Genomic DNA, 19,730 nt, shown 5'->3' with positions numbered 1-19,730 from the left:
ATATGTTTTATTGTCTACCTGTGCAGCACTGAATTTTTGCCGGATCTGTAAATCGCCTTGAGGATTGAGAAAGGCAGCGTAGAAATGAAGTAAACAAATAAAATGTTTTACCATCCTGTGGGAGACTTCTCTCATGGATTCAGATAACCCAGTTCAATGCAGATATTGTGGGATTTTCTGCCTTGATGTTCTGGGTTGAATGGTCGTGTGGAAGGGCCCTTAGTCTCAGAGGAAAGCAAAGTCCAAAAAAGCCTAATGATTACTTCAGCTTCGAGTTACCATGAAAGCACACAACAACATATGCTGGCTAGGGCTCAAGAGAAATTCAGTTAAGCCTTCATCATTTTGAAGGTCAGAAGAAACAGGTACTGTGTGTTAGCAAGTGGGAGGGACGCTTCCAAAATGAAATGAAGTCCTGGAATAGGTAACTGGTTTATTTGTCTTAAAAGTCATACAGTACTTAACAGTCAAAGATATAATACAATTCTTATGAAAATGAATACATTGAATTTGATTTCTATAAAATACATATATCCACCACAAGCCATTTTCTTTATCCTTTAGGGAAAAAAAGAAAGGGTATTGACTCCATATTACTGATATGAACCTGTGCCATTTTCAAACACTATTTGCACGGGCTTTACACAGAACATGCCATGTTCTGAGCAAACAAACATACAAGAATGTGCATTTTTCATGCTGAGAAGGTCCTGAACCATGATGGTTTTTATTTCTCCAGAAATCTCCCTATCAAGAGTTTGCTAACACTTAGAAAACCCATTGTCATTTTATTCAATTTTATATCTTTTTTCATAACTATGCATGAGAAAATTAGTGGCTTTTCATACTTTGCTGACCTGTTCTTTAGATTCTTTAAATTAAATGTTCTATTTTCAGAGGGCAAACATCCCTCAATTTGAAGGACAGTCAATGGGCAATCTCTATGTTCTCAGGCAGAGGTCTTTAGAGCGTTTGGAAAGATTAACTTTTGGGTTGGCTGTGGGGTTCTAATTGGAAAAAGTCACTTCTCCAAGCTCAGCTTTCTTACCACTTGGTACCCAATGTCTTCTCAAATGATATGTCAGAGTTTGAAGTTGGGCCCATCTACAATGCTTCTCATATTACCACTGTTTTCAAAAATTAAGATGCTGTAAACTGAACTTGGAATCTTCTGCATGCAGACAATTGGCTCTCTCGCTGAACCATTGCCTCCCTCTTGTTCCCTGGCAAAAGCACATGCAGTTGCTTTGTTCTCTCCAGAATCCAGTTCGTTGTTGGCCATCAACCAAAAACTACACTAGCTGGTGTTGCAAGCCTTGCTTTCCATATCACAGATTGGAATTGAGCAAACATGCTTAGCTCTTGCAAAGCTTGATGAGATCTTAATTGGCAATAAAGTTGTTTAGAAAAACTTCAACAAAGATATAAACATGAGATGAAACCAAGCGGAACATCAACAGACCTGGAGGAGGTAGATTAGATGCAAAAGAGTTAGGGAGGTAGGTGACCTTAACAGCTATAGAGAACTGTGAGGAACAACCAAAAGGCTCCTCCCTTGTATGTTCGTTGGTTTCATTACACATGTTTATCTTCCTTAACCTGCAATAACACCGATGCAGTTAACATGAGTATCTTATCTATTTGAGAATGTATACCCTCAAATATTTCACAAACAAAAATCAGAACATGTGGCAAAGCAACTTTAGAATGTGATCATGACACCAAGAGTTATTAATGAAGAAGAACACACCCGATCCTTACATTTTGAAAATACAGTACTGCACTTTGACTTATCACACCACTGAAGGCTGGCTAATCCCATTCCATTTGAATGCCTCTCTATATCCTTTTTAAAAAATTCTAATATTGCACAGGCTGGAAGTCTTGAACTACCATTCTCATGAGATTTAGCGGATGAAATGCACACTGATTTTATGATGACACATAACAACAGCGCCTCAGAACTATATTAAATCAAAATACACAATTAGAATCCCATGTGTACTCCATTTCTACAGTGTTTTTGCAGATAGATTTAAACAGATTACTGATGGAATGGGACAAATGTCATGTTATAGAACCTATTCGGAAGCGTGTTCAAAGAGTCTCAGAAAAAGAATATATCCCAACGTGATAAGGTTCTTAGCTGAATGCAAACTACATTTTACACTTTAAACTCAGTGTGCAGCCATTGAAGTAAGCTGAGGATAAAGGGGAGAGTGGGAGGAAGAGAAAGAAGCTGGGACATGTTTAAAGTAAGATGACAGAGAATTAAAATGATTTATCCGTGACAAAGCAGGATCATTACAGGAAATGAGAACAGTGAAAAGAAGCACAAACATGTAGATGCTCTTTCCCAGCTGCCTTATTTATTTCCTAAATAAAATATTGAGAAAAGAGAAAACTTTTTAATTAAAAAAACCCTGTAAATGCAAACTTTTAAGAGCTCCAGTTTAAGAAAAACTGTGGTCTTTCATTAACCCACATTTAAGAGGATACCTGAACAGCTTGTGACATTTTTAAATTCTCTGCATTGCTGATACCATGGCTTTTAGGGCTTTCTCCATTCCTTCAGATATATACATACCCCTAATAAAAATATTTTGCTCATTTTTGTAAACTCTCACTTAAAATTAATTAAATATACCTAGTTGAAATAAACGCTCAAACCTGAGGATTTCTTAAAAATATATATGTAGTTTCAGAAATATTCAGTGGAGTCATGTTTGGAAACCTTAAACCTATGTAACATATACTGTACAGTATCCGTGTACATTTGGAATTCAGGAATTTAAGGTCATTCCCCCTTAAATTCTGAACTGGTAGGAAAAAATGCTCTACATTCCACCCCCTCATTTCTCTCCCATTTCAAATCATTTTCTACATTTGCAGAATTTAAGTTGTCATGAGTTGGCTTGTCTTCCATACCAGTTCTTGTAATGTCTCTCTTAAAATAGGAACTTAGGAAGAAACTATTCTGTTTAAATTTTCCAACAAGAGGAGATGATGAAAGTCAGGGTGTTTGGTACAGTTGGTGTCAAAGAAGGCTTGTGATGCCTTTCTCTTCCACATTATGGTTGTTACAAAAGGGTTTCCCCACTGTGCGTTGGTTACATGAGAATCAATAGACAAATTGAGAATATCAAAAGACTGACAGAGAGTGGGGAGGCATAGCCTGGCAAGTGGACCCCAGGGTGCTTTTGGGCTCTGATTTCTTTTTGCCAGTCACGTGGTGTGGGGTCACTTGGTTCTTTGACAAATTGAATTTCTGGGATATAACTGTGGATCCAGTTCTCATAGTATGTAAGCCGGCTGTATACTCCAGGACGGTTCTTGATAGCGCATCCTTCACCCCAGCTGACGATGCCAGCCAAGACCCATGACTGACCAATCAGACATACCATGGGACCTCCAGAATCACCCTGCAAACCAAGAAGGCAAACAATGTATGATGGGGAAAGACATGGTGCAGTTGACCTTATAAATGACCATCACAACTGGCCTGGAGTTGGGATTATATAACGTCACTTCATGGGTTTGAAATTCCTCTGTTTCACAGCCTGAGTTGAGTTAGACCTAGCATTGCTCCTGGAAGACCATGTGGCCACTATGGTAAGGAGTGTTTTTGCTCAGTTTCAGCTAATACACTAGCTGCACTGCTTGTTGGGGAAAATTGATATTAATTCATGTCTTAATTGTCTCCCAACTAGACTACTATAATGTACACTCCATGGATTTCTCTTGAAGAATATTCAGAAATTGTGGTAGACCAAAATACACAAGTGAGATTATTGTCTAATGTGCAAACATGTCACCAATTTCTTGGTAGTCTGAGAGATAATAAATAAATACTTTCAATAAACAAAGAATGTTATTTTCTTCAAGAGCAGATTTGGATTATTACAGATAAAATTAAAATGCAGAATTGTATACTGATTTATTGGACAACCTCCCAACTTGACTAAAAACAGGCACAGCAATCATGTTACGATATTACAGGCGCTTCCAGACAGCGCCAAAACATGGGATTAATATGTGGGATAAACAAACCTGGGACCTCAGAACAGGTCCTCACATGGACCTGCCAGCCCTAGGCTCCGCCCCCCCACCACCACCACCATCCTCAAAGACCTTCTGTGTCTTGGATAAAATGGAGGGCAGACGTGGGATATCCGCTGGAAGAGATTCCTATGTGCGTATATACACATCAGCGCATGGCAGGAATTTTTTTTAAATGCCACTGGATTTCTCTCTTTCCCCAATTGCTTATTTAATATTCTAAAGTCTAAAATAAACTCTTTCAGAGTCTTCTAATGGCTCTCCGCTTCTCCTCTCTTGAAACCAGATGGAAATCAGCTGTGTCTCCATGGGAGCCTGAACATTGATGCAGGTTGCAGTGAATGTGTGGAAATTGGTGTAACATTGGGGAGAAACCTCCTGCATATTCAAAGGTGGAATGGAGACATCAGATGATACTCTTGGACTAGCTAGCATTTCTTCTTTATTTTAACCAATTTATGTGGCTGGTTTTCTGAGGCAACACTTGTTCCAATTCCACAAAGGAGGTCTCTCAACTAACCATTTGAGTTGCGGTGGATATGCTATGCATAACAAGGACTTACCTTGCAGGCATCTCTCCTGCCCTCTGGGTAGCCAGCACAGATCATATCATCCTGGATTATTCGTGGGTTCAGGCCATCACCCATATTTTTGCGATAGAGCTCAGCACACTTCTTTGAGTCTATGATGGGCACCTTCACCTTCTGGAGGGTTTGTGGGGAGGGAAGGTTGACTGCAATGACAACATTGCACACAACTGAAACTCTTCTCTCTAGAATCCAACTGCTGAGGCTCCTTCCACTTGCTGTTTGTCATGCCTCCCCCTCACACATAGGTCTTTCCCCTTGCATTTGTCCCCACCACTGTTATTTTTCCTCTTTCTCTCACATGCATACCTGAATGACGCAAGTTGCCCCAGCCAGTGACCCAACACACTTTGCCTGGAGGGAATTTCAATGAGGCATCAGGTAGGCAGATGGGGAGGATCAAGTAGGAATACTGAACCTTCCTGGAAAGCTGCACAAGAGCAATGTCACCACTGGTGGTATGACCGGCATACATGGGGTGGATGATGACCTGCTGCACTCCAAGGCAACATGCCTGTGGGCCAGGATTGGACAACTGAGTGACTCCCAGCAGGACCTGATACTGGGAGAGATCCCTGAATCTGAAAACATGACAGAAAGAGGGGGGCAGGAAAGAGAAGCCATGTCATATGAGCTTCAAGCATCTGAATCACTATCTATCTTGGACACTGGGCTTGAAAACTTCAGGCAGGAAAAGGAGGATGTAGGTTTTAGGGTGGGACAGATTTGAGGTGGGGGGTGCTATAGGAGAAACAGCCTTCCATTTGCTACCTATGGCAGTTTGCTACCATCAGGTGCAGTGAAGGTAGTCCTATTAAATGTATATTTGCGCTTTAGAAGTAATGCAATTTGAGACCACTAAGACCATCACAGTTCTGTGGTATAGAATCCTGAAAGTTGTATTTTCACAAAGGCTTTAGTCTTTTCTGCCAAAGAGTGCTGGTCCCTCACCAGTCTACAAAGTCCGGGGTTCCATAGCAGTGAGCTATGGCAGTTAAGGTGGTGTCAAACTGCATTATTTCTACAGTGTAGATGCATCCTGATAGACTTGGGAGCCTTAGCATGTAAACATGATGTGGGAAAGGAGTACCATTTTGACCCCCACCTCATTCAGGTGAAGCCTAAAGTCTCTCTTCACCTTTGATGCTTCGCTTTTGAAGTCTGTCTTCATTTGACAATTTGCAAATGTTCTTTCATGTCTGTTTCTGTCATTCTTTTTCTAGTTAAGGATAACATTTGTAAGCTCAGTTCCCGGTCAATAAATATGGGTGGATATGTGTGCAGAGTCTAATGGACTGTGTGTATACCTGGAGAAAGTACGGTATATTTTTGTGCATGGTTAATTTGTTAATGTTGCAATTTTGTAAGCCACCCTGGGAATATCGCCAAGGGGTAGAGATAACTAAGGAATGTGAATACTAAGTGATTGTGACCAGATCAACTCATGCCAATTACTAGACGTTTCTGACCGGATAAGTTGTAGTTGCAAATCAGACACTAATTTTATGAAAGGGGCATCATATGCATTTATTTTCTTGTTATTTTTTTTAAAAAAAAGAAAAAGAAAGAAAGATAAAACTTGAGCTGATGAATGGTAGGCACCAAAGATATTCTTTCCCCAAGATGTCCAACCAGATGATATGGCAAGGGAGAAGGGATTGTGATGCCCAAATAATGGAATAGCTGCCCAGAGTTCCCATCCCAACTTCTATACTCACTGATAAAAACAGTGGGCTGCAGTTATCACCCAGTCTTCCGAAATGAGAGAGCCTCCACAGACATGTCTTTGGTTGAGCTGCAAACTGATCTGCCAGGGGAATTCGCCTGGCACAGCATCCTTTCCCTTCACAATCCGGTTGAGGCTGACAGGTGGCTGACCACAGGCTGTAACAATAAGCTGAAGTTCATTCAGACTGATTTATGAAGATCAGGATGTGACTCATTGAAGCCCACCTGAATATTAGGAAAAACTTCCTCATTTTCAACAGTAGGATATGCTGCCTTAAAGTGGAGTCTCTTTCTCTGGAGGTGTTTAAACAGAGGCTGGACGGCCATCTGTCAGGAGTAAAAAAATTCCTGGGTAGAAATGAGGACAGAGCCTTAAGTTCTCAGATGACAAGTCCTCTGGATTTATGGTAGAAAGAAGATTCACCCTTTGACACAGTACAATGCATTGAACTAGTGCAAAAATCACATGAGAGGAGAAGTAAAAAAAGAGGAGATATCTCTAATGTGACAATGTGTTCTCATTCCTACTAGAGAGAGGTTCTTGCTTTGTAGGAAAAGTACACTCACCTCTGCTTGCTTGGATCTCCTGTATCCCTGCAACACAAAATAAAGAAAAGGAGATATTTGTGATAAAACTGAGGATGTCATACTTTGGGCATACTGTGAAATCTCACTTGAAAGGATGCTGCTGCTCAGTGATATAGAAGGCAGTAGCAAAAAAACAAAAATTACAAAATAATAGCACATTACAAATGGATTGAGTCACTCAGGGGAATCCATTGACCTATGCCTGCAAGACCTGGGCAAAGTTGTAAATAACAGGAACTTTGGAAGATCTCATTATGGCACACTATAAGCTGAAGTCAACTTGATGGTAGATAATAGCAATACCAGGCTATTGTTTCCCTGCACGTCTCCTCCCCAATTCTCTCTGCTGCCGGAACGGAGTCCCACAAAGCCCATGACATGAAGCAGGGCTACTTCTGGTGGAACTCCATGGTGCTCTGTTAGGGAAGAGGAGAGAAATGGAGCCCATCGAACTCCTCATTGAAAAAGACAAAAAGGAAGTGGGGAAAGATGGGGAAATGCATAGGAAGACTGACTTTGATGGGTGGAAACAGAGCCTAACAGTTCCCTCCGCTGTTCTAAGCTTTCCCGTTTTTCCCTGTTGTCTCCCACTTTACCCCTGCCTGTCTGATAAGGTCCGAAATTAAATGTTCTATGTTCTAAACAAATATTCTCTCAATATTCATTATTCCATCAAAGAAAACAACCAGACATTTTGTCACTCCAAGCAAAGGAGCAGCCAATACATAAGGACATTACAGAGGGTTCAAATTTGAAACAAATTGCCGTTTTGTTTTTTTAAATAAATTTGGAAAAAAAATGCAAGCCATGCAAACATCAACAAAAAGACATTCAACTTGATGCAATATAAGAAGCTTAGTCATCTGAAGTTCAGAGCTGTGTGCCCATTTCTAGCTTTTGGAATGGATGATTTGACAAACCCCTTTTCTATTATTAATGAAAACTGTCATCTCAGTTGTGTCTCTTGCTTTGCATTTAATTGAGAGTAGGGAGAACAATTACAATATTAAGGTCAAAGAAGCAGAATAGTTATATTGTATATGGATTACTTCTGAGATGTCTGAGATGGAGCAGGTAAGCCATACTCAAGCCGTACCCATCTCTTCTTCCAAACAACCCACATAGATCCACTGCTTTCCTGTCACCAGTCACAACAGGGAAACAATAGCCTGGTGTTTGCCATAATTCCTCACTGTCTGGATCAAATTCCTCTCCTTCTTCATCCTGATCAGAACAGGGTATCCTTCTAATACTGTGACATCAACACTTCAGTTCCAGACAAAGGCCGATGCTCCAAAGACAATCTTGCTCTTAAAAACTAATTTAGCAAAGCCATAATTTACTTTTCCCCACCTACCTGACAACACCCAGAAACCCAATTATAACATCATCAAAATCAACTAAAGAAACTATTATGGCGCCTCTTTCTCTGGTATTAATGACCCTTCCTTGCTGGCATTTCTCTGGTGTAGACACGTTAAGATGCTATCACTTGTTTGTTCTAACATTTTAAAAAGTTTAAAAGAGAAACAATAAACTCTCAGAGCCAAAAATTCTCCTTTAGGCTTTGAGTTCCTCTGAAGTCAGAAGGTGACAGGACCTCTTAACCAACTGAATTCAGGGTGGCATTTCTCCTACTTGGTTCTCCGTGTTTTTAGACAGGGACTGGAAATAGTTGTTGATAAATATGGAAATATGAACTGTACAATTCCTAGAAATCTCTCATTAATTTGGGTTGAAGTTCCTAGAATCCTCCAGTTAGTACGTACTTGCTGGAGATTTACAGTGCAACCCATTTTTTTCTCTTGAAGATCTGATGGGAATTTTGTTGGGTAAATTGCAGGAGATCTGCAAAGATTTCTTATGGGGCAATAAGTAAAAGATTATAACATCATGCTGACACCACCTATCACAGGGGATGGGATATTCTTTTTACCGTCAAAGATAGAGTGTCACTAAACATGGCAGCTAGAGTTTAAAATAATGATGAGAGAAATCCTGGACTGACAAGAAATGTCTTAGTGCAGGATTATTCTGGGCAAAATTTACAATCTGATGATTTGCACAGAAAACAGTTGTTTTTATGCAAGGGACAGAATTTTCTGCAAAAATATTCTTTTCTGCACAACAAATGCTATTGCCAACATAGAAATTGCCATTCTTTGTGCTAAACTCACATGAGCAAATTTGTCAAGGAAAAGTTCAGAATTTGAAAACTTTGAAAATTCCATAGCACTGAGCCATGGCAGTTAAAGTGGTGTCAAAGTGCATTAATTCTACAGTGTAGATGCACCATTAGTGAAGAATTGAACGTCTAGTAGCCATATGCCTTTAGAAATGTGATTCCTGTCTTCAGGAATTCCTTGCTACAATAATGTATCAGCTGTGAGTATGTCATCATAGGACTGTACCAAAAACTTAGAAGGTATATTGTAGTGATAATTTCATGGGATACACCAGCCAGATATTGTGTCCACCATTGTCTTATTTTCTCACAAAGAACCAAGGAATCCATAGAATGCCACTGAAGTAAAACATTCTGAAGGTTATTCATCCTAAACTATTTTTGAAAAGCCATTAAGTCATTTGGACTTCCCAACATGGTTGGACAGTGAATTTCACAGGTTGACTAGGCCTTCATCCTTGTGGCACCAGAAAGACTAGCAGGTTTTATTTGGCTCCAACTTTTCTAGACTGCAGCCCAGATCATAAGCTGCTTGTACATTCCCCATGTACTTACCTCAAGACTTGCTGACATGATATATTAATTAGCATGATTACTGCGGCCTTAATTCTTCCTCCCACAACACTCTAGTGCTGTGTAGATCTTTTGCCCATGTTCTGGCATAGTAATATGTCAAACACAGAATGCCAACCCCTTTGGAAAGGTGGCTCCAATATAATGCATAATTATACAATTCAATAATGGAATCTGCCATGTGCAAATTATTGAATTTCAACTCCCAGAAACCTCCACCATCACAGTCAACGATGATGGATTCTGGGAGTTGAAGTTCAAAAGATTTGGAGGACCAAAGTTTGAGACCCATGAACTAAACTGATGCAGTAGAGAACACCATCCCATCACCATTGTAGCAATATTCCAGTGCCGACCCAGTATGCTTCCACACATGCAATGGAGGAGGGTATTGCATATACACGTTCTAAGAATGCTTATGTTCCTTTTTGAATGCGTAAGTATGTTTAACGTGGGAACATTTGGGAAGGGTATGACAGATAGTAACGTATCTCATGAGGAGAGTAATCTATATTTGCAAACAGGAAGTAAGTGACAGAAAATCCTACAATACCACTAATCCACACACAGTCTAGAAGAGAAATAAAATTTGCTTAATTTTCTTTGGTTAAAAAAATAAATAGGTTTCTTGCAAATATCAATAGTTTCATAACATCTTACAGTGAGGGGACAACTGTTGGAGTGTTGGAGCCTAAGGATTTCTGAAATGATAAGAGTCTACACAGGCACAGGTTGCCTACTTATCAACATAGTGCTTAGCGTCCAGCAAAATCATCCCTGTTCATTTTCTGGGTGGGACTCCTCTAAGAGTAGGAAATCATTGTGATGGTACAGTAGAGTCTCACTTATCCAACATAAATGGGACGGCAGAATGTTGGATAAGCGAATATGTTGGATAATAAGGAGAGATCAAGAAAAAGCCTATTAAACATCAAAATAGGTTATGATTTTACAAATTAAGCACCCAAACATCATGTTAGACAACAAATTTGACAGAAAAAGTAGTTCATTACGCATTAATGCTATGTTGTAATTACCGTATTTACGAATTTAGCACCAAAATATCACGATATATTGAAAACATTGACTACAAAAATGCGTTGGATAATCCAGAAAGTTGGATAAGCGAGTGTTGGATAAGTGAGACTCTACTGTACTTTAAAAAGTATAAATATATTGTCAATTAAAACATACAAAAGTGGGATTTTCAACAAAACTGAAAAGTAATCCACCTATGCATTTTTCCAGAAGTGGGAAAGGAAAATAGGGAAAAGGAGAGAGGAAGGATAGGAGAGAGAGGACCCTTCCAAACAGGCCCTATATCCCAGGATCTGATCCCAGGTTTTCTGCTTTAAACCGGATTATATGAATCCATACTGCCAGATAATCTGGGATAAACAGAGACAGAAAGCTGAAGAAAAAATAATGAAAATCAATATTATGTTCTGTGTGCAGTGTTCGTGTAACTCTGAGCATACTTTAAGAAAGCTTTCTCTTATTTAGATATGCTGGTGGTTTTTTTCATTTTATTTTAAGGGAGTTTCAGCTGCTTATGGATTGGAATATGTATTGGGAAAAAATAAATAAAAGGAAACTAAATACTAATTTTTCCCATTCTTCCTCTATCCTTTTTGTTTCCATTTTCCTTCCCCTCTTCTTTGGTGTTATTACTCACATTCTCTCTGGGGATGGTTGGAATTGTAGTCCAAGACATCTGGAGGACACCAGGTTGGAGCTGTGTTAGACAAATGCTATATTATCTAACATCTGGTTTGGAATTCCTTCTCTGTGGATTTGTTCGCGGAGGTTTTCCAAACATGGATTGTTATGCTCGATTTCAAAAGAGATACTGTTCCACAAGCCTGTCTGAAAATCCACAGTATTTGTCTGCACAATTCTTAATTCTATAAAGAGCAGCTTCACATAGGCTTCAGCTGTGAGTACTAATGTATCAAGTACAGCTCCTATTTGACAAATTAGTATGCACAGCTGTTGTATAGTAATGTTCACACTCCAATGGATATCAACCAAAATGACTAAACTGGCGCTTTCAGTTTTGGACATACCATCAGTAAAATATTATTGTCATTGGAATAGGCCAGTGGTTTTCAACCTGGGATCCTCAGCTGTTTTTGCCCTACAACTCCCAGAAATCCCAGCCAGTTTACCAGCTCTTAGGATTTCTGGGAGTTGAAGGCCAAAAACATCTGTGGACTCCAGGTTGAGAACCACTGGAATATGCAGTAATGTTGGGGAAAGTTGAAAACAGTAGGAGAATAGGAAAACCTTAGTACAATTAGTACAATTAGATTGACTCAGTTTAAAAAAACGTATGTACTAAGGTCTTCCATATTCTGCCACTGTCTTCAACTTCCCCCAACAATCCTGCTCAGATGGGATCAATAGTTCCATATTGTACATATCCTGTCAATTCACATATTGTGGTAGCTGCTTACGTATATTTCCAGCTGGTGAGAACTGCTTCTTCTTGAACCCAAAGTATATTATTATCCCAAGGAACAAACACTCCCTTGATTTTTGAGTGAGTGGATTACAGGTGACTGCAGTAGACACAATGCAGCATAAAGTATCTTGAAGAAATTGCCTTATGCAACAGCATGAGGAGGAGGAAAGAGAGAGAATATTGGCAGTGATTCTTGAGCTCAGTAGTCAATCCACACAGGTGCATGAGATAGGAAAATACACTGTACTACTTCCAACAGCATGTGACAGGTGGGAAACTACAATTTTGTATACTTCTTTAAAAAAGAAATAGAACCCCAACGTGTAGTGAGCTAAGTAGGAGAGTTGTAATTTCTCCCTTATCATGTACTTCTCAGTTTTGGGGCAAATATGGAAAGATCTAAATCTAGAATAAGCAGCACCTGTAGTTTTCCCCACACAGTTCAATTTATGTTTTAGAGACTCCTATCATCTATTTTTCTTTGTGGCCCCTTTTCTTTTTTTGTATGTGCACAGGACATGTACAATGTACAAACTCCACATTTGCTGGAGTTTGGGTCCCCATTAAAGTGGAAAAACTGTGACCAGAAAAACACTTTTTTAACCCGATAGAATACCACTCTATGAATTTCTAGGGCTCCTTCCATACAACTGAATAAAATCACATATTACCTGCTTTGAACTGGAATATATGGTAATGTGGACTCAGGGCCCTTCCAGTCAGGCCCTAAATCCCAGGATCTGATCCCAGGTTTTCTGTTTATCCCAGATTATCTGTAGTGGGGACTCATATAATCCAGGTTAAAGTAAAAAGCCTGGGATCAGATTCTGGGATATAGGGCCTGTCTGAGATGGTCCAGTTTAAAGCAGCTTTTGTGGCTTATTCTGCCACATTGATATTGATATTCTGGGTTATATGGCTGCGTGGAAGGGCCCTAGGTCTTCTAGTACAACTCTAGGGTCAATCTCTACTGGAAGACCTAGAGATTTCTACAGAGACCATATTCATCAAATCCACAAAATATTGCATTGAAGACGGAGTATCAGAAGCTGTTGCTTGTTACCTGGTTAAGTAACAAGCAGCATCTGTTGAAATTTCATCTTCTACACAACCATTGAATGGATGGAAACCTTTTTTAGTTTTCATTCTTGCAACCACATATGGCTCTCTGATATAGGAAGCATCCTCAGCACGACAGATGCACCAGTTGCAACCAGATTGTAGCAGCAATTTCAAGTCTAGACACAGCAATACAAATTTGGGTAGCTTGGGGTAGATCCATTTCCCTCATGTAGGGAATCTGGCAATCCTTGGTTTATAAGCTGAAATGCTAAATTCTTACCAGAATAACCAACCGCAATTAGGATATAAGCGAGCCAAAAGCAAATAAAGCTAGTCAGGAGAACTGACTGAAACCTTTACAAAACCATGTGGAAATAATCAGTAGAGATCAAAGGGTGAGGCAAGAAAAATAATTTGGAGGCAATTAGGGTGAAAAAAACCAAACCCCACTGCAATAAGACATGAAGGCAGGGTGATTTAATGTCTGCAAGAAGAAGAAACAACCAATGTTTCTGAAAATATGTCCTGAAGGAGTGTTTAAAAAAACTGTCTGCCGAGAACATTGGCAGAGTTGAGGTAAAGTAAGGAAAGAGCTTGTAAAAAAGAATATAGACTTGAAGAGATGACAACTCCCCTTCCACATGTGCTTTTTCCCCTTCAGTTATTCAAATGAATCCATAGTGAAAAGTTATCTTCAGGTGCAAAGGATCATCGGTGAAATATGGGGGTTCTGCTCATAAGGGAATTCTGGAGGGGAAATGGCAAAACTGGAGGAGAACCAAAATAATAAATATTTGGCAAAGCTTTTTGCTCAGGCAGAAAGACAAATGACTTGTGTTGTGATTTCAGAATTGGAACCATCTGGTAGGATTTGTAGCCATGAGGTAATGTGGAGTTTCAAGACACAGCTGGTTGAAATTTGTGAAGGATGTTCACGAAAATGTTTTAGAATGAGAACTAAAGTTAAAGGGAACCCCATGTTGGGATTTACACAGTCCGTGGAAAGGGGTGTTTATAAACAGTCAGGAAATTAAAATCTTGGAAGTGGGGATTTGATATTGTAGAACAGGCTTCGGACTGGGTTGATATAGCCCCCCCCCCTTTTTAAAAATATTTCATTAGATTTTTAAAATAATAATTTACATTAATAGTAAATTTCACACCTACTGCTCAACTTTCAAGTAACCTGATTCATATAACCAGATCATCTCCAACAATGCTGTGAAACTGCTTTATTAATTTTATGTAGTATAACCTGTATTAAATGCCATTTCTGAGTTGCAGATTCCCTACCCCATGCTAATATGTTTTAGTTGTTCTATCTTTAGGTAGTCTGAGTTGCAGCATCCCTACCCTATGTGAATAAGTTTCAATTGTCATTCCATCTTTAGGTAGTTAGTATTTAGGTTGTTAGAAGTTTTAATTCATTGTTTTTATTTTGTAATTTAATTTATATTGGTTTTTATTGTTAGTCACCTTTGTGGGAATGAGGCAAAACATAATGCAAACAAATTGTGACGTAAATAAAGGAACCATATCCAAAAATAACTCTAACAGCAAACATGTTTTTTAAGTGTTGAAAAACCTTGATGACTGACCTTTAAGTTTAAAAATTGTTCTGCGTAAAATTCACATGTAGTTAACTATTACTATTATTGTTATTATTATTATTATTATTTTCATAATAAACAGAATTTTCTTCATGGGAAATAACATTTCATTGCCAAAAATGTCAATTCTTTCACATAAGATGTTGTTTAACTCAACAGTAAACATTTGCTCTTCTTCATTCACTCAGTTGTTTCCAACTCTTCGTGACCTCATGGACCAGTCCACACCAGAGTTCCCTGTCGGCCGTCGCCGCCCCCAGCTAATTCAAGGTCAACCCAGTCACTTTGCATATAGTTGATTTTGCACATGGTAGAAAATAATATTCTCTGTCCAGAAATTAACATGTCTGTATTGAAGCATCGTTTTCCAAACAAAAAAGTTGTTTCTTGCATTGAAAATGCTTTTTTGGTGTAAATTACTCATGTATGAATTTTATGCAGAACAAGTCCCGATTATAGCTCTTTTTTCTATACACAAAACAACATTTTCTGTTGTGAAAATCTTATTATGTCCCACACAGAAAATGCAATTTCCTGTGCAAAACAACCACGGCTGAATTTTGTACAGAATAAGTCCAAAATTGTGAATAGCCTTTAAAAACTGTATAATTTTGGAAAAAAATTGCAGCAGAAAAAAATTCTTGTAATTACTTGTTTCCACCTTTGAGAAGAAAATTAGCAAATGATCACATTCCTATAATTGGAATGCTATCCTTTTCAGATGCTGCTGACATTATTTGGTTGGTTCTGATTCAGAAAGGATTGCATTTTGGATCAAAATGAAAGATACGCAAGATTCGCTAGAGCGATTCTATCTTTTTTCCCCAGTTCTGTTTTCCAAGCCATGTTCTGTGGAAAATCTGAGCTGGCATTTTTAATTCTGGTGCATTCCCTCAGTATCATCCATTGTGACATTCCATTGTTTTGCTCAACAAGTCAAGCTGAAATAGGGCAGGTGCTTTTACACTACAATACATGCATACTTCTTGAACAATGAAGTTGTGTGGGCTGCTTGACAGGAGTTAAATAACAGGTCTTATAAGTTATGAATGTGTCCCTCACTTCTATGTGGTATTTTCAGCACTTAGCCAGAGTTCTGTTTCCTTAGGAAATGGTTGGACATATGACTGATGTTGTTTGATAATACTGGAGCTCACAGGATTTACAGGTCTTAAGAGTTTCCTGATCCCACAATGCCATGACATTTTGTGCCGAAAACCCAATGATTTCCTGGCTTTTCTTCAACATGGGATACATCCCTACAGTCACATTGTCCATTTCTATCAATTTGATAGTTATATGACTGTAATAGTTCCAGTCTAACAAATCCTGAGGCTTGAAGTATTAAGATGTTCTCAAAGTTCATTGCTAGAGCTTTCTAGTCTACTCCCTTAAATTAGGATTCCCAAGAAAAGACACTATGAAGTTTAAATTTTAAATTAAACTACATTGGCAACTATACTACAGATAAGTGAATTAGCAATGTATAGCAAACAGTTTTGAGTACCTCTCAACAAAGTACAAATCCCATGGTTCTCAAAGTGGGAATTGGGGTAGTTAAACTGGATAGTGTCGATTAATTCCCAGTTCAACCATAGACTCATTTCCTTCTACACACAGACATACTTTTCTCATGAAGCAGAAGGAAGAGAAGCCATCTCTAAACATGGCCAATGATGTATTGTCGGACATCTAACCATAGAATCATAAAATCATAGAGTAGGAAGAGACCTCACAGGCCATTCAGTCCAACCTCATGACGAAAAAACAGCTTAATATAATCAGTGGACAACCTCAGTCAAGGCACTGAGTGATGAAGATCTTAGAAAGATCAGTGAGACCAGAAAAAAAGAAAAAAGAAAAGAAAAGAAAAAAGGACACAATAGACCTGGTGAAAGTATAAAATACATAAGAATAGCAGCAAGCTTAACATAGAATTGATAAGACATTTCAAACTTCCATTGACTATTTTGCTAGACAAGAAATTGTTTTGTTGCACTTCACTATGTTTGAGCTATCAAACTCTTGGCTTTTCATGTATTGCAAATCAACACCAGTTGATCTAATGAGAGATCAAGCAGTTTAAAGGTATAATGAAATATACCAAAAAAGATGCATATTGATGCATTTCCACCAGAGATGCTTAAAACACAGCTTTTCCACTTTTGCTGAATGTAGAACAAGGGTTATTTCCAGATTTGAGGGAAGTACTAGCAAAATCCGGTTTTATGTCCTACTTCTCCATAGATGGACATGGACTTCACAACATCTGCCTAGAATCAGATCTGGGAATCAGGATCAGATACATGCCAAATATACTGATAACATATGGGTCCTGCAAAATGTAATGTTTATAAAATGATCTAGCCAAAAGCATATTTTCCTCCTTCTGAAATATAAGACTGATGAATGAGAATAAAAAGCTAGAAAGAAATCTATTGAAAGGAGCTTAAAGAATAACAGATTGAAAGACAATCTTAGCCTTGTACAATCAAGTAGGGATTAAATAAACTAAGGCATGGATTGAAATAGATTTTTGTTTAGATTATCTGGAACTGAACATAGACTTGTACATTCTTAACTAATAAACCTTACCACAGTATTAGTACATCATACCTTTTCTTTGCTTGAACTATCAGGAATATTGTTTGTCTCAGTATACATACAATCCTGAAAACTCGCAGACTTCTTTTTTTCTTGGTTTACCACAACAGATTTAGCATTCAGAAAAAAATAAACTAAAACAAGTGATTTTCTTACCCATCAATGCTAAGAGAAGCATGAGCAGGCGGGCTTTCCTGGTAGCCACCAGACCTTGTTGTTTGACTACTTGCCATTCCAACATGATTGTTTCTGCTTGTACCAGGAGAAAAAAATTACAAAAGAGGAAGACTTTATAGTTTTCCAGAAATGGGACACGACCGTGATTGAAAGCTGTTGACAGATAACCAATGATCACGGATAGGAATCATCTTACTTATATAGCTGTTTGTGGAGGGTGGGATGGGTGCTGGTCTAGAATGTTGACCAACAAGTTCAGCAGATCTCTTCAGCATGCAACATTTTCTTTCTAGCACCCATCTTGCCTTGGCCAATTGTCTGGGTTGCTAGGAAGATGTACATGCAAGCAAGAGACCACACCTGAATCTTCCATGCCCAGCCATCCTTCACTCTTATCCACCCTTAGCTTCATAGCAACCTCCTTCTTTTGTCTTGCATTTTGGGAGTGGTGACACTCCAAATAAATTAGGCTGAAATTTGAGCTCCTGGAAAAAAATTCCTCATGAGCAGTGACACAATAAAATCATAGTAGCTTAAACTTGGCAGCACTATGGTGATCCCAACAAAGGTAGAGAAGAATGATGATGATGACGATGATGCCCGAAATGTGAATCGTGCTTCACAATACATCAGAAGATTTCATGGGAGACAACAGAGAAGTCTGATGGTGATTTAGACTGGGTTAAAGACTCGAAAATATCTGTAGTTTTAGTAACAGATACTTCAGTTAATATGGGACATGAGAATAAAGGGGTTATGGCAAAAGCCTAACAGAACATGTTTATTTGCTGTAGGAGTATGAAAGAGATCAGAGAGGTTGCATCATAAAGAGTTTTTAGAATCTCTCCCTCCGGGTGAGAAGGGTGGGGTAAAAATGATGTAAATAAATCATATGTTGGAAGAGACTGCATGGACCATCTAGTCCAACCCCCCAAAACACCCCCCCCCCAAAAGAAAAGCCTTTAAAAAAGGAAAATAACTTACCTGGATGCCATTCCCCCTTATCTAGAGCTCTCCGGCACATAGAAATAACACACCAGGAGAAAGGGGGGCAGGAGTGATTTTCTCCTGACGTGCCATTTCTATGCACCAGGAGAACTCTGGAGAGGGGGGAATGGCGGCCAGGTAAGTTACTTAAAATTATTTTCCTTTTTAAAGGCTTTTCAGTGGTGGGGGTGGCATTAGAGCCCTCTTGGATTTTCTGGGCTCATTGAGCCTGGAAAATGCAAGAGGGCTGTGCAGACGGCCCCCTCAGAAGTCCCAGAACTTCTGAGAGGCAGTCCAGAAACTGCCCACAGCTGGAAAACCTGGGTCTTTCAAGAACCAGGTCCTTCCAGTTGTCAAATTATTTGGGAACAAAGCAAGGTTTTCCCACTTTGTCCCAAAAGCATTCGTTTTTACGTCGGCCGTCGTTTGGATGCCCCTTGTGAAAACGCAGGAGGGCGTGCAATTTGGGTGCTCTCTGGATGCGCCCCCAGATAACCTGAGGGGGAAAGGAGCAACATGAAGTTATTTCTGTTTCTCTTGTTTTTCTCATGTCACAAAGAAGAGTTTCAAATCATTAATTTATCTTCAGCTTCTGGTGTCATTGGGTGTTTGGTCCTCTGAAACAGGATTTTGGAGACAACCTAGAGGAGACAACCTAGATGTCTCCTTTTCTCCAAAAGATACTGCCCTCTGAGTCTAGCTCAGCCATGGGCAAACTTCAGCTCTCCAGGTGTTTTGGATTTCAACTCCCACAATTACTAACAGTCAGTAAGCTGGCTGGAGTTTCTGAGCCTCCTATGGGGATTGCCCATGCCTGGTCTTATGGCTTATGGCCAGGGATAAGCATCAAAAGTGGCATTTCCTCCAAGAATGAATGAAACTTTTTTATCATTCGGTCTTCTATTTCATCAGTCCCAGAATCTTAAGAATTCATTCCTAGGAGTCTTGGATCTAAACCACGTTATCACATTCCCACACAGAATCTAGAATCAAGGTCCTTCTATTGTACGGGGCGGGGGGGAAATCAGGCATTAAAAGAGAGTAACCCTCCTATTGATTTAATGCCTGGTACAACTTAGGTGTGTTGCTCTTGATTTCGTATATTA

General features: G+C 39.1%; 1 protein-coding gene across 1 annotated transcript; it reads right to left on the bottom strand.

Annotated features, from left to right (window-relative positions):
- Positions 1 to 418: 418 nt before the first annotated feature.
- On the bottom strand, positions 419 to 18,632 carry LOC100553329 (serine protease 27). Its single transcript, XM_062957132.1, has 8 exons — positions 18,622 to 18,632; positions 13,527 to 13,600; positions 11,396 to 11,455; positions 6,942 to 6,968; positions 6,365 to 6,530; positions 4,956 to 5,227; positions 4,623 to 4,792; positions 419 to 3,422 (listed from the first exon to the last, which is right to left on the bottom strand). Exons 1-8 carry the CDS (start codon positions 18,630 to 18,632, stop codon positions 3,111 to 3,113), a joined length of 1,092 nt encoding a protein of 363 aa, XP_062813202.1. The 3' UTR covers positions 419 to 3,110.
- Between the last annotated feature and the right edge of the window lie 1,098 nt (positions 18,633 to 19,730).

This window comes from Anolis carolinensis, chromosome 6 (assembly GCF_035594765.1).
Source record: "Anolis carolinensis isolate JA03-04 chromosome 6, rAnoCar3.1.pri, whole genome shotgun sequence".
NCBI lineage: Eukaryota > Metazoa > Chordata > Lepidosauria > Squamata > Dactyloidae > Anolis > Anolis carolinensis.
The sequence above is the reverse complement of the archived record's forward strand: the minus strand, read 5'-3'. Positions and strand labels throughout refer to the sequence as shown.

Coding starts and splice junctions, on each gene's coding strand:
- LOC100553329 (XM_062957132.1), bottom strand. Junction 6,969..11,395: donor CAACCATCCCCAGAGAGAAT/GTGAGTAATAAC, acceptor TTTGTGTTGCAG/GGATACAGGAGATCCAAGCA. Junction 5,228..6,364: donor GCAGCCCACTGTTTTTATCA/GTGAGTATAGAA, acceptor TCATGTTTTCAG/ATTCAGGGATCTCTCCCAGT.